At 41.2% G+C, this 14,902-nt stretch overlaps 1 protein-coding gene across 1 annotated transcript in view; it reads right to left on the bottom strand.

The window, feature by feature from the left end:
• itfg1 (integrin alpha FG-GAP repeat containing 1) overlaps window positions 1–14,902 on the bottom strand; it is a 165,002-nt gene that overhangs the window by 34,101 nt on the left and 115,999 nt on the right. The window contains exons 13-14 of the mRNA XM_084927789.1: window positions 12,384–12,427; window positions 9,826–9,904 (exon numbers count right to left, since the gene is read on the bottom strand). Coding sequence (XP_084783915.1) covers window positions 9,826–9,904; window positions 12,384–12,427 — 123 coding nt within the window. The remainder of the gene's footprint in view (window positions 1–9,825; window positions 9,905–12,383; window positions 12,428–14,902) is intronic.

Here is a 14,902-nt window from a genome sequence, read left to right as displayed (position 1 = left end):
GATGGGAGTCAAAGAGGAGGTACTGGTCCGTGTGTGTGGGCTTCCGGTAAACTTCGATGTTGAGTTTGCCGTTCTCTTCAATGTGCACAGCGCAGTCCAGGAAAGGCAAACAGTTGTCCTTTGTGTCTTCCCTGGTGAACTTGATGTTTTTATCCACAGCGTTAATGTGCGCAGTGAAGGATTCCACTTCTTGTGTCTTGATTTTGACCCAGGTGTCGTCCACATATCTGTACCAGTGGCTGGGTACTCTTCCTTTGAAAGAGCCAAGAGCCTTCCTTTCCACTTCCTCCATGTAAAGGTTGGCTACAATAGGTGACACGGGGGAGCCCATGGCACAGCCATGTTTTTGTCTGTAAAAGCCTTCGTTGTATTTGAAATATGTAGTGGTGAGGCAGAGGTCTAACAGTGTGCAAATCTGATCGGGTGTGAAGTTGGTCCTGTCCTCCAAGGAGCTGTCTTCTTGTAGTCGTTTTCTGACAGTCTCCACGGCCTCCGTGGTGGGTATGCAAGTGAAGAGAGAGACTACATCAAAGGACACCATGGTTTCATCTGGATCCAGGGTAAGTTTCTGGACCTTGTCGGTGAAGTCGGTGGAGTTCTTGATGTGGTGTGGGGTGTTCCCCACAAGAGGAGCAAGGATGGTAGCAAGGTGTTTAGCAATGTTATAAGTGGCTGAGTTTATGCTACTGACTATGGGTCTGAGTGGGACAGCTTCCTTGTGGATTTTAGGAAGTCCGTAGATGCAGGGTATCCCTCCATCCAGTAGTCCCTCCATCCAACCTCACAATACAGGAAAAGAAGGCCGTCGCTTCCCTGAGCAAAGACCACAACATCACTGTTTTACCAGCTGATAAGGGAAGATGCACCGTGGTCCTAAACACTACAGATTACCATACAAAGATCACTACTCTCCTCAGTGACAACAATACCTACGAAGCCTTAAAGCGAGACCCCACAAGCAGCTACAAAAAGAAAGTTATAGTTTGCCTTCAAGACTTTGAAAAGGACAAAATTATTGACCGCCTTACATATCACCGCCTTTACCCAGGGGATGCCATACCCTGCATCTACGGACTTCCTAAAATCCACAAGGAAGCTGTCCCACTCAGACCCATAGTCAGTAGCATAAACTCAGCCACTTATAACATTGCTAAACACCTTGCTACCATCCTTGCTCCTCTTGTGGGGAACACCCCACACCACATCAAGAACTCCACCGACTTCACCGACAAGGTCCAGAAACTTACCCTGGATCCAGATGAAACCATGGTGTCCTTTGATGTAGTCTCTCTCTTCACTTGCATACCCACCACGGAGGCCGTGGAGACTGTCAGAAAACGACTACAAGAAGACAGCTCCTTGGAGGACAGGACCAACTTCACACCCGATCAGATTTGCACACTGTTAGACCTCTGCCTCACCACTACATATTTCAAATACAACGAAGGCTTTTACAGACAAAAACATGGCTGTGCCATGGGCTCCCCCGTGTCACCTATTGTAGCCAACCTTTACATGGAGGAAGTGGAAAGGAAGGCTCTTGGCTCTTTCAAAGGAAGAGTACCCAGCCACTGGTACAGATATGTGGACGACACCTGGGTCAAAATCAAGACACAAGAAGTGGAATCCTTCACTGCGCACATTAACGCTGTGGATAAAAACATCAAGTTCACCAGGGAAGACACAAAGGACAACTGTTTGCCTTTCCTGGACTGCGCTGTGCACATTGAAGAGAACGGCAAACTCAACATCGAAGTTTACCGGAAGCCCACACACACGGACCAGTACCTCCTCTTTGACTCCCATCACCCTTTGGAACACAAACTTGGAGTAATTAGGACCCTACACCACCGGGCAGAACATGTTCCCTCTAAGCCTGAAGGAAAAAAGAAGGAACACACACATGTAAAGGAAGCACTCAAAACGTGCGGCTATCCTAAATGGGCGTTCTTAAAGTCAGCAAAGAGGCACAGAAAAGAAGACCAGACACCAACGAGGGAGGATAAGAAGGACAGACGCAACAACATTGTCATCCCCTATGTAGCCGGTGTATCAAAAAACTTAGGAGGGTTTTCTCCAAGCATGACATCCCGGTGCATTTCAGACCCAGCAACACGCTCAGACAAAAACTGGTTCACCCGAAAGACAAAACGCCAAAACACAGACTTAACAATGTGGTGTATGCTGTACAGTGCAGCGAGGAATGCCCAGACCTCTACATTGGAGAGACCAAACAGCCACTTCACAAGCGCATGGCACAACACAGAAGAGCCACCTCCACAGGACAAGACTCAGCAGTCCATCTGCATCTTAAGGATAAAGGACACTCTTTCGAGGATGCCAATGTTCACATTTTGGACAGAGAGGACAGATGGTTTGAAAGAGGAGTGAAAGAAGCCATCTATGTCCACTGTGAGCGACCATCTTTGAACAGAGGCGGGGGTTTACGACACCAACTCTCTGCCATCTATAATCCAGTTTTGAGATCCCTTCCCAGACGCCTTAACGCCCACTCACATCCTGGGCCATCTGACCTCAGGAATTCGCATGATAAGGTGGGGCCAGGTTTCACAATGAACACACCCGAAACTCTGGCTGATTGGGACCCACACCCAGTTTCACACCTTGGCTCAGGCAATTAGAAGATCATCAGGGGGTCCTTTTGTCCCTCTGTGGGGGGATACTCCCACTAGGTTTATATCTGGGACTCTCCACCATTTGACCTTAGAACTGAAGAAGCTTCTCGGATGAGAGGTGAAACGTCTTCAAGTAAACTTAAAGAAGTCCAGACGCTTTTCTTTGCAAGCTCCTTTGACTACGATGACCTGGATGACTGAGAACCTTCACAGACAAATTATTTTTGGACTTTTCGTAGTATTTTGCATCACAGAGCATTGTTTTGCAAGTAGCTTTGAATGGACCACATCAGTAGATGTGATTTTCAAACTGTTAATTTCTTCCACGACAGAGGTATAAATCATTATAAATCATTGACTCCAAAAATAATTATTTCCTTCTGTGCCATTTTCATATCACACAAAGCAGTCCCATGTGCTTGATTGAACTTGCCATATACATCTACCATCCCTGCTTTTTTTCTTCTCTAATCTTCATCCAAACTGCCTCCTTTTCTGATTAGATCTTAGTATTTCTTTCTTATAAGTAACTGCTTCCCCTCTTTCTGTCCTTTTATTCCTTTTTCCCATTTTCTACTGGAATTTTAATCCTCTATTGAGCCTCCTTGGTCCTCTCTCCATCTCTTAGCATTTTATAATCTCTCCTTTCCTCTCTGCTCTCTTTCCCTTTCAGGAGGGTGAAGGGTAAGTGAAGATCGTTGGGCCCCGGTGGAGAGCCCCAGACATCGTGGGTGTGTGTATGCGTGTGTGTTTGTGTGCACCCCATCATTGCTCATCTCTGGCAGCCTCGCTGGCTGTTCCCCGAGCTACAAGCTACAGAATAAATACACTTTAAATCACCACACACACACACACTCACTCACACACGCACACACGCCTGCTCCCTGGCAGCACTTTGCTGCTGTTAAATGAGGGGTCTGGGGAGTTGTGCCGGCAAAGCCTTTGGCTACTTGTGCTCTCCTCCTCCTCTCTCTCTGTACACTCCAAGCTAACACACACTGAAAGAATAAGCTGGAGTTATGATGGACAGGCTATAATACTGCCAGGATATTCTAAATACATGGGACTCTGTTTTATGAACATCCCAAACCAGGAGCACTGTCTGGGGATCCAGAGACTTCTTACTGACAAAGATGTACTGGCTGAGTGAACAAAATGTCACCATGTTCTTATGAACTAGAAGGACCACATGGACCAACATGAAAGCAAGGAGCTACTCATTATGATTATTTTATTCTGTTCTGTATGTGTCTTATTTTGAATTTATGGCTTTAAAAAACAAGAAATACAGATGACTTGCAGCAAAACCTCCTGAGGGATGGGGTGGGGATGGGAGGGGGGGGGTCACAGGGGATTCACAGTTACAAGGTATTAGTACTCACTGCTACATTTCTCTTTGTATAAGTGCTGAGAAGCATTTTCACATTTATCTGACGAAAATTGCTTTGATTTCCTTCCCTAGTTCCACATCAGCCATGAAAGAGTTTGGGTTTATTACCATATCTGTAGCATGAATTATGATCAACTACGGTACACTTACTGTATGCATCATCCCTTGCACTAGAATAAGAATCTATAAAGACTCAACAGTATTTAAAAATAGCTTAATCTTAAATTCGAAGCGGTAAACACTTGATAGTCTTTGTTCTCTTACACTGAAGTCCAGATTAAATCACTAAATGTGTTTCACAACTACCCTCCCTACGTATCATTATTGATGCATGATCTTTGATCTTTTAAATTAATGATGTGAATGTTACTTCTTCAGACTTCTAGGAGTTACAAAACATTTGTTTTTGTCACAAACAATTCCTGAGGAAGATATCTGGCTCTTTGATTGCTAAATGTTGCACTATGTCCATCTAGTCTCTAACTGTTTGTGTCTAGTGATTTATGCTGAAAAGAACTCAAGTGGGTTTGCCTCAGCTGCCTGCTGCAGCTGAAAATGACTTACTGAAAGTGGTGTGAAGAAATCAAAACAGGACAGTTGTTGCAGTGAGCTTAGGCTATGAAACTCTTTGATAATTCTCCCTTTGGTTCATTACTACAACTAGTCACTTCACAACACGGTTTTCACATTACGTGAAACACGACAAAGTACCTAAATGCAAGCTAAGGTTTATGAAGAAAAAGAAAAAGAAAAAAGGCATGCTGGATTTCTAGGTTTGGTGGGAAGAACATAGAGCCTTGACCCGGACCGCATTTAAAACCTTAGGGATCAAAACCTTGGGGCTTTATATTAATACTCAAAGATTTTCAATTGGAGCAGAGATAAATGTAATGTTTAAGAGTCACCACACTTCACAGCTGAGAAAGGCCTTTAAAGAATCAGAAGCAGTAAGTAAAAGCCACATTGCTTTATTACATCAGTTTCACCATTTTCCTGCTGTCTGTATTCTTGGTCATATTCATGTTAAGCAGTTGCACAGAGTGTTTTAATGCTGTTTGCTAAACATAATATAAAAGCGTAACCACATATACATTTCTAAAACCTTTGCACAATCTAAGCTTAGTGTGGATCCACATTAAGTGGGAGTCTGTATCATGCTCTTCTCTGTATCTTCTCTGCAGTGGGTATGAGAGCAGGTGGTGCTCCTCTCTCCCCCACACTGCTCCCTCTTCACTGTTGCTCTCTACGCCCATTTAACTGCATATTTTAAAGCAGTGGGATGTGTGGAGAGGGAACGAAACAGCTAAATACAGCAGAGTTCATGTGATTTTTTGTCCACTCTGTGTTTTGGGGCTGGGACAGAGAGCACCAAACTAAAAACTCTGCAGCTATTAGAAGATTCGTTTGAGCACAGTTTCATAGACAGGAGCTTATAGCTATCTAATAGTGGTGAAATAATGATGATGTGAGACTGTGAAATGACCGCTCATTCTTTAAATATGTATATTCTCCAACTGTGCCAACAGACAAATGAAACAATGAAACCTGACAAAATTGAATTATGTTGCACAGAGGAATCCACACAGACTATATATATCCCTGACCCCAGGCTGTCAGTGCGTCGTGTCCTCTTCCACTTCTCTGTCCTTCCCACAATGTAACATCAACTATGTTAACTGTAGCTAATACAGCACAGCATTGCTGTCCTCAGTGTCTCCCCTTATCTTTCTATGCATCAGTCTCTTTTTCCTCACTTCTACCCTTATTAGTCTTGAGCAGTAGAGTAGCGTAGAGTTCGTTACCTCATGGGCTGCTAAATATAACATGACCCAGTGATCCTACTGGCTTTAGCAATATAATCGACAAAGCTGGAGTCAAAAGTTTTCAACTGACATTAATAGGGCTGCCACAAACGATTATTTTGATAGTCGACTAGTCACCGATTATTTTTGCGATTAGTCGACTAATCAGATCATCATCCATTGGACGTAAAACGTACAGCTTATTGCACCAGCAGCATCTGCTCTTATATAACTATCATTAGCTGACAGCTTTAAGTGTTTAAGGTATGTGCTAACTAAAAATAAAGACAAGATGATAGTTTATTAAATTTTAATGAAATTTGCAGATTGTTTCGGTGAAGTTTAATAAACTCCTTGCTATCTAAAATATAACAGGACACCGGAGTAAATTCTCGAGCATCTCACACTTCTGATAATCAGCTGTCTGCTTGATGTTTATTCAGCTGTGTAAAAACTAGAACTTTAATCTCAGCCAAACTGATTTACTCAGGAACAAATAAAATACTAAAAAAGCCAAACAATAACATTTTGAAGTTATCTAAGTGACTTATATATCATGTTTAACCTGAGTAGCGAAAGACGGCGGTGGGTTTGAAAACGATTTGCCGGGAGTCCGGTGTTCTCACGGGCTCTAGTGACCTTGCCCCCGGCTCGCTATCGAGCTAGTCGGTAACAGACGTCTCCGAAAACATCGGAGCGCTTTTGAAAATATGTGGTGTCTTGATAAACTGAGCAGATATTTGAGGTTTACGCAGCTACATTCTCACCTGAAAATATGTTAAACGTTTATTTTGTGACCCAGAAAGAATAATAAGAGTAATATTAAAACTAACTAGCTGCCGCCATTGTTGGAAACTGAGCTGGGCTTCGCTATGAATTCTGGGACACAGCTTCTTCTTCTTCGGGGTTTAACGGCAGCTGGCATCCTTGTACATGCAGTGCTGCCATCTTCTGTTTCAGTCCGTTATTACACTCTTAAATCCTACTACTTATTCCTGCGTCTTTTGGGATCTTACAAAGCTTGAAACGACGCGTCGACTATTAAATCAGTCGTCGACGATTTTGATAGTCGACGTAATCGTGACTAGTCGACTAATCGTGGCAGCCCTAGACATTAATAAAATACCACACACCCTAAGGCAGCGGTCCTCAACCCCCGGGCCTCGGACCGGTACCGGTCCGTGAGTTGTTTGGTACCGGGCCGCGAGAGTTGAGGCTCAGGTGTGAAATGTATGGTTTTCAGGGTTTTTATCGGTTTTTAGCGTTATTTTGTTATCGTTTTTAACGTTAACTGGGTTTTTCTGGGTCTTTTCACGTGTGTTATGAATAAATCTTAATTTTTTCGGTACCGGTACTAGTTTTATTTTGTTGTATTTATACGCGACATCTTAAAGACCGGTCTGTGAAAATATTGTCGGGCATAAACCGGTCCGTGGCGCAAAAAAGGTTGGGAACCGCTGCCCTAAGGTAATGTAAGATTTGGATAAGGACAGAATTTTTGTAATTTTTTTTCCTCTTTGCAACACCACAGTGGATTTTACATCAAACAATCAAGATATGATTGAAGTGCAGACATTCAGCTTTAATTCAAAAGAATTGCATTAACTGTTTAAAGAGTAATTTGTTTTCATAATGGAGGCCAACATTGGGCTGAAAAAAACAAAATAAACCTGTAAGAGAAACAGTAAAACATGAGTGACTGAAGACTGTCTGATGTGGTCTTGAATGTCAAGACACTCAATGTCAAAGTCTATAATCAAGAGACACCTTCATTAATGGAAATACAGGCATAACAACAAGTTTTAAACTACTATTTACACTCAAGAACAAGAAAGCTAGACTACACTTTGCTAGAAAACATCTGAAAGATCTGGCACAGTACTGAAAACACTGTGGGAAGAACAAACCAATGTGTTCAAGAATGATGGGAAGAGAAAAGCATGAAGAAGCAGAGAAACAGCTTGTGATTGAAGCATACTGTATCATTTGTCAAACATGGTGAAGGCAGTGTTATGCCATGGGTTTGTATGGCTGCCAGGTGGACTGGGTCACTAGTGTTTATTGATAATGTGAGTGCTTGTAGAAGTACAAGTTTTTAAGTGTAAACTATCTGCTTTGATTAAACCAACTGCTGCAAAACTGCAACACGTTCTCACTCTCAAAGAGTAACATTTTACGCTAGGTGACAAATCGTTGGTATATTGCGGTGCCGGGCACCCACCACGTCCCTATATTACGAGATAAGAAAAATTAGGAAACATGAGAACCGTTAGGAATCATTAATTGTACTTAAATCGCTTTGGAAAACACTATCTAACGTCATTAAAGTCGTGGTTAAGGTTAGGGATAAGGTTATGGTTGGGGCTGGAACGTGTATTACCACTGGAGCGTCATTCTACTGGATTTAATCCATAACCTGGCGTGTAGCATAAGAATGCAAAAGGTCACCTTTCGCGTTCCTCAGGAACGCCACAGGACGTGACAAATCGTTGGTATATTACGCCTCGGGAGTGAGAACGGGTTCAAAACTCATTGGACAGCGCTTGACAAAAACAAAGCATAGTGCAAAAGCATCTGTAGCCGTACTATGGAAAGAATAGTCCTTTGAACATACAAGAAGAGCTGTTTTTCAACAGGAAACAGAAATTTAATTCAGCTCTCCTAACAAAGCCAAAATTATGGATATTTTTCAATGGCAAAGCCAGTCACCTGATCTCAAACCAGTAGAGCAGCTTTTCAGTTAATAAATACAAAACTGAATGCAGAGAGACCCACGAACAAGCAGAAACTTAAGCAGCTACTGAAACAGCATTTGGCAGTCACTGACTACAAATGATTTTCTTCCAAGTAAACGTCATCCCAATATTTACATTTTTCTTAATTTGTCCAATTGCTGTTAAGCATTAACAGCTCAAACTACAGTTAACAGAATATTTTGTAAAACCCCTTGAATTATAATCCACGGGGTGGTGGACAGAGGCAAAATTACAAAAACTGTGTCACTGTCCAAGTAATTATGGACATGACTTTCAAGAGGAATTTATATAATAGAGTGAAATGTGCAAGGAACAGTCCTTATTTTCAGTTCAGTTCTCCTAACCAGTTCCATCCATAACAAACAGTCACTATGGCCTCATACGATCATGAACGTATTCTTCAAGAATTATAAGGAGGGTGACAGGTGATGCAGCATAACAAAATAAACAGCAACAAGAAAACAGCTGTCGTGTGATGCTGGCACTTTCTAGAAAGACAAGAAACTTGGACTTAAATCCAAAGTAAAAAACGAATCAAAAAAGAAAAAAAAAAACAGAGGAAGCTACAGTTTTCTGAGTGTTGCTTCAGCAAGGAAAGCACTTCAGAGGAGAAACAGGGCCCCGAGTGTTTTGCAAGCTTTCACAGTATTTTTCTACGATAGTCTTCCACAAAATATACGAAATCTGTATCCCACAGACAGACCCAATGCAGTAACTCCAGGTTTCATATTTAAGTCATAATACTGGTAAACATGGACTAACACTTTAAAACTGCATTACGACAGGTCAGATGAGACAGATCTGACACATCAAAGTCATTTGTTTTCTTTTCCTTTACAGCACCTTTGTGAAGCACTATATTTTCCATTATTTCAGCTGCCCTTTCTATTTCAGCCTTTTTAGTCTTTGAGACTAAAAAGCTTAAAGGCTATTTTCACTTATAAAAGGAGAAAGCAAGAAAATAAAAATCAATATGCCCCTCTTCTTCAAAGTCTCTACTTTCTCCAATATCCTCCAAAACACACCTGTGGAGTTCAGCCAGACAAAGGACAGCCGTCACTGTCAGAAGGTTAAGTTATTAATAGGCATTAGGTATAATTGTTGCTGGTGTGCTAAAGCTGAGGTGGTAACATATCAAAGAAATGAACACTTATTTTGGCTATTCTACATCATTACAGAGTTATTTAGAATTATCAGGAAAAGATCAGCCCACCCCACACAAAAAATAAAAAAGGTCTTACCTGATGCATTTTTCAGGTAACCATTAGAATCCACTGTGGTGTACATGACATAGGGACCTGGCTGGTTCACACCAAAAGGCTGACAAAAAAACACATGTAGACACATAAATAAGACATCGAACAACAGCTAATATTTTGCAATCTCTTTTCACTTCAGTTATCTGTCAGTGAAGGTGAAAAAGAGGACAGAGAGAAACAATCAGGGTGCGGTGGAAGTGATACAGGCACAAGTGACCTTGAGTCATTCTTCAGTTTTATTTCCACTAGTAGGTAACACGCAAAAGTCGGACCGAGCTGATTTGACTGAGCATAAATGAGTGTGACGGTTGCATGTTTACGTGCCTGTGTGGGTGGATACTCATCTCTCATATTATCTCTTCATTATGAAGGGATGACAACTAATGAAGAGATCTGTCGCGCCATCCTTCGCTTTACATCAACTAATCATGAGCCTGTTATACACACATACACGCTGCAAGGGAGACTTGGGCCTTTATGCTGTGACACTCAGCAGTTGGGTGAGAGAGGAATAGAAATGAGGTAGAAAAAAAAAGGAAAGAGTGCAATGAGGAGCAGACTAGTGGGCTGAAAGAAAGAAAGACAGCAGAAGAGAGGTGTGACTAAGAAGAAGAGGAGTGGGAGAGTGAAATGAAAGATAGAGGGGTTTGATGGATGGGAGACGAGAGGAGTAGAAACAGCCACGAGCTCCACTCGTCTACAGCATTCATCATACCTTTCAGTTAGACAACAAACGGGCGGAAGAGTAGACAGACAGAAAACAAAAACAACTCTAACACCAGCAGCCTGTGCTGATGCCAAAGTTAACGTGTTTTGCAAAGGGCTTTCCACTGGTAAGAGGCAATACAAGTAGTGGATGTTACTGGCTGCTTTGTTTCAGTCTTTTTTCTGTTTATTTCTTTGTCCACCTACATGCGATGAGTAGCCATATGTGCTTAAAGGGCATTTAAAGCAATCTACGCAAGACACCAGACACCACTGAAGAGCCCTCGACACATCCACGGTTAGGTCCCACTCACACAGCCCTAGAGGACGGCTGGCAACCGCCACGCACGAGGGAAAAATGTTTATTTCTCAGTCAGTTGTGAATGGTTACTGGTAGTCACTGTGCACTGATTGCTAACTGTCACCCCTGGTACCCATCCCTAGGGAAAAGTGTGTTTTCTGCGACTGGTCAGTGAGTGGTTGCGGGCTGTCACTAGTGTAAAATTGGTTGCAAAGTGGTATATTGCGCTGCACTAAAAAAAAAAACTCCTTCTGATTGCTTTGGTTGCTAGTATATAATATTAGCAATACAACTAGTTAATATGGAAAATGCTAACTCATCTGCAGCAATCACAAACTACTCACTAAATAACTGTGAGAAGTGTGTCACAATTCCAAATGGGAACTTTCAACTCAAATGTGACTATTGCAGTAGTAAGGCACAACTTTTACTTTGACAGAGTGTGTTCTGTTTCCGGTTTGTGTCGCACATTTTCCACATTTTGAAATTTCACTGCAACTCGCCCAATACATGGTTAGTGTTTGCAGACAAGCCAGTGTTTTCCAATCTGCTAGTGACCAAAGTAATCCTAAAGAGGTATTTGGTCCTGCACTGCAACCCCCACCCCACCACCACACACACACAAAAAGAAAACAGACAAAGCAGGAGAGGGACAAAAGGAGAAACAGGGAGAAGTGAACATGAAACTGAACATCCACCTCATTTGATGCAAGCCAGCGCAATTCTTGTGATAATCAATGAAAGGTACAAGCTATAATGAAGACTGGAGTCTTTGTTATAGTAACAGAAGCGGTAACGGAAGCTACGAGAGCTATCATTCTGCAATGCAATTCATATTAGCAGCCATCAGATAATGCAGAGCTTTCCCAAAAGGACCTACACAAAAAGTTCAACCCCACTCGACTTGCCTCAATGCAACCTCATCTGGTAATGAGCAGTGTAGTCCAGTGATGGGTACAGGGGACATTATCAGCACTTAGTAGAATACCTTGTAATGGGAATACCAAACAGACTTTCTAGGACTGTACTACATCTTCTCGTCAGTATCTAAAGCAAGAAGCCCATCAACAGTTTTATGCAAAGCTCTTATCAGTCAGAGCAGCTGGTAAGGTTCTGTAACTGCTTTATCACATCAGGATTTCAAAAGCCTTTATTTGCTATTACACAATGTCCAACAAATGAGAAACACAGATCCCTTATTGTTACCTTCTTTTTTTTTTTTTTTTTTTTTTTTTTTACATAGGTTGTACAATGACCATCTGTACATTTTACTTTCTAATAAAAGAGCTACAAATGTAGCTTAAGAAATACCGTAAAAGTTGTGAAATACTGAATTTAACTTTGTGGAAGCCAGTATGTCTCAAACTCTTCCTACTATAGAATACTGGAAGACTGCAACCTCTGGAGGATGATGATGATGTACACAGATAAGTGCAATGGATAGACAGATATATCCGTGGTCAGACATATAAGAACATAACACCTTTTCTATGTCATCATTAGAAAAGTGAAAAAACAAAGCACAATATCTTACCTTAACACCTTCAGGGCAGTCATTGGAGCAGAGGCCACTGAGTACTGAAGAAGAAGAGATGGCAAGAGTTAGACATGCTACTCAGCACGTGTTACAGGTGCAGCACAATAATACAGCACTGTAAAACAAGTACCCGAAGTGCTGCTGTATCAGTTCGCCAACAGTCACTATATGAATATATATCTATCTATATCTATCTATATATCTATATCTCTATATATACATATATATATATATATTTATTAGGGGTGCAACGATACTCGTATCGATATTGAACCGTTCGATACAGTGCTTTCGGTTCGGTACGCATATGTATCGAACAATACAACATTTTTAATTTATTTTATCAACCTTTATTCTGATGATGCTGTCTGTGTTGAGAGCTCAGTGGATCTGCGTTCGACTACTCCGCCTAGGCTGCACTGTCGAGCGCAGATCCACTGAGCACAGCGCAAGTTAAGCTCGTTGCAACATGGCAACTGCCTCAACGCTACCTGAAATTGAACCTCCCCCACCCTCATTCAGATCTGGTGTTTGGATTTTTTGGTTTTCATGTGAAGTATGATCCTGATGGTAAGCTTGTCATGGACAAAAGTAAAACGGTATGTTGGATGCTCACGCAATGCTCAATTACACGGGTGGGAAATAGTGCGTTTGCGCAGTTAGCTTGTTAACGTGTTGACGCCGTCCAGCCCCACACACGGGGCAATCCGCGGTAACTCGTTAACGGAGATTTGCCGCGTTATGCCGTTAATGTCATTTTAATGAGATTAACGCTGACAGCACTAGTGGGAACACAATGAATATGACTGCACATTTACTCCGACATCATCCCAGTGCAAAGACAAGTGGAAGCAGACAAAAACAACAAGCACACATGCTACAAACTTTACCCGAGTCATTTAAACAGCCGTTAGCACATGAGTCTCCTTATGGGGACCTGATATGTTTAATATGCTGCTGAGAATATAGCCCAGAAGAAGCGTATAGTATAGCTTTTATTTTGGAAAGAGCCTTTTCTCTGTAATAAACTTTCTTTTCCAAAGAGGAGTGATTTCTCGATCAGATAGATTTATTTATTTTTTATTATTTTGTTGTTTCAGCAACATTAAATTTAAAAACTGTACTTTTGAGTAAAAATATATATTTATAATTTTAATAAATGACAAATTAAAAAGGCATGAACATTTTTTTGTATCGAAAAAATATCAAACCGTGACACCAAAGTATCGAACCGAACCGAACCGTGAATTTTGTGTATCGTTGCACCCCTACTAATATATATATATATATGTATCAAACACCAATCAGGCAGATAAAAGAATTTGTTCAAAATGAATCAGAAGCTGAAAGTGAAATCCAAATAATACACTATTAACCATGCTTAAGCACTCCTCATATTTACATTGCATTTTAACAACTTATTAATCAGTTCTTTGCACTAAGTGGACCTGGACAATACAGGGAGAGAGGGGAGGTTATAAAATAATTGCTAGCATTGAAAAACATGAAAAATAAATGTGCAAACTATTAGCACTGCATGCGTTTGTGGACGTGCATGCTAAGAAAGTATTTCCCTCATTTGTGTGTACTAGCAAAGCAAACACAAAATCCACTGAATTGCTAAGCAGTCATTAGAGAAGTGACTTTATTAGCATACTAATAGGGTCCTGGGTGTAGGTTGTCTTGATTTGCCTGATGAAGTCACGCTGAAGCCCGATTTTGTGTTAATAAGGTCAGCACCCAGCAATGTACTAAACAAAAGCCAAACTCAAAGGGAACATCCCAGTGCCCTTGGTACAATCATATAGTCAGTGGATGGATAAAGCCTTAAATTTCAAATGTTCATAAATAACTACAAACAGTTTTAGTGTATGCATAGCCTCGATAATATCTGAACAAAAATCAGTGCTGCAATTATTTTGTGAAGTTTCTTGGCTATGTAAAAGCCCTTGAAACCAGGGAGCTGTACTCTAATGTAGAAACAGCAGGTGATCTGTGAACTTTGGACCGCTCCACATTACATGATCTCCATTCATCCATTCATGGACTCTTTTTTTTCTCTCCTCCCTCAATTAAACATTCACTTATCAGCGTGCCTCCTCTATTCATTCTCTGACATGTTTAGAATATTTATAGAACTAAGCATTAGCAAGTGGTAGTTGTTGGGAAAGCCCAAAATCAGTAGGTATTAAGGGCAGTCCATACGGACAAAGATGTTGTTCATCAGTCTCTGTGTTAGGATATCTGCAACCATAAAAGATATAGTTCTGCATTTACATCTTCTACTATGACATAGAACACCAATGGCACATTATACATGTATACTTCACATGTAGTAAATTGCCATCTATCCATCTTCTTAAAATTTTTTACATGACTACTACTTATCTAGTATGTGACAAATAGTAATAGTAATCGGTTTTAAGCCAATTTTTTCAACCAATCCAATTCCAGAGTGAATATTTACAACACCATCCTTTTTACGTGGAGCAATGACGTCATTTTGTTATGACTCG

The sequence above is a fragment of the Perissodus microlepis genome, chromosome 1 (genome assembly GCF_051167445.1).
Source record: "Perissodus microlepis isolate ML-2025 ecotype Zambia chromosome 1, ASM5116744v1, whole genome shotgun sequence".
Lineage (NCBI taxonomy): Eukaryota > Metazoa > Chordata > Actinopteri > Cichliformes > Cichlidae > Perissodus > Perissodus microlepis.
This window is presented reverse-complemented; position numbering and strand designations above follow the sequence as displayed.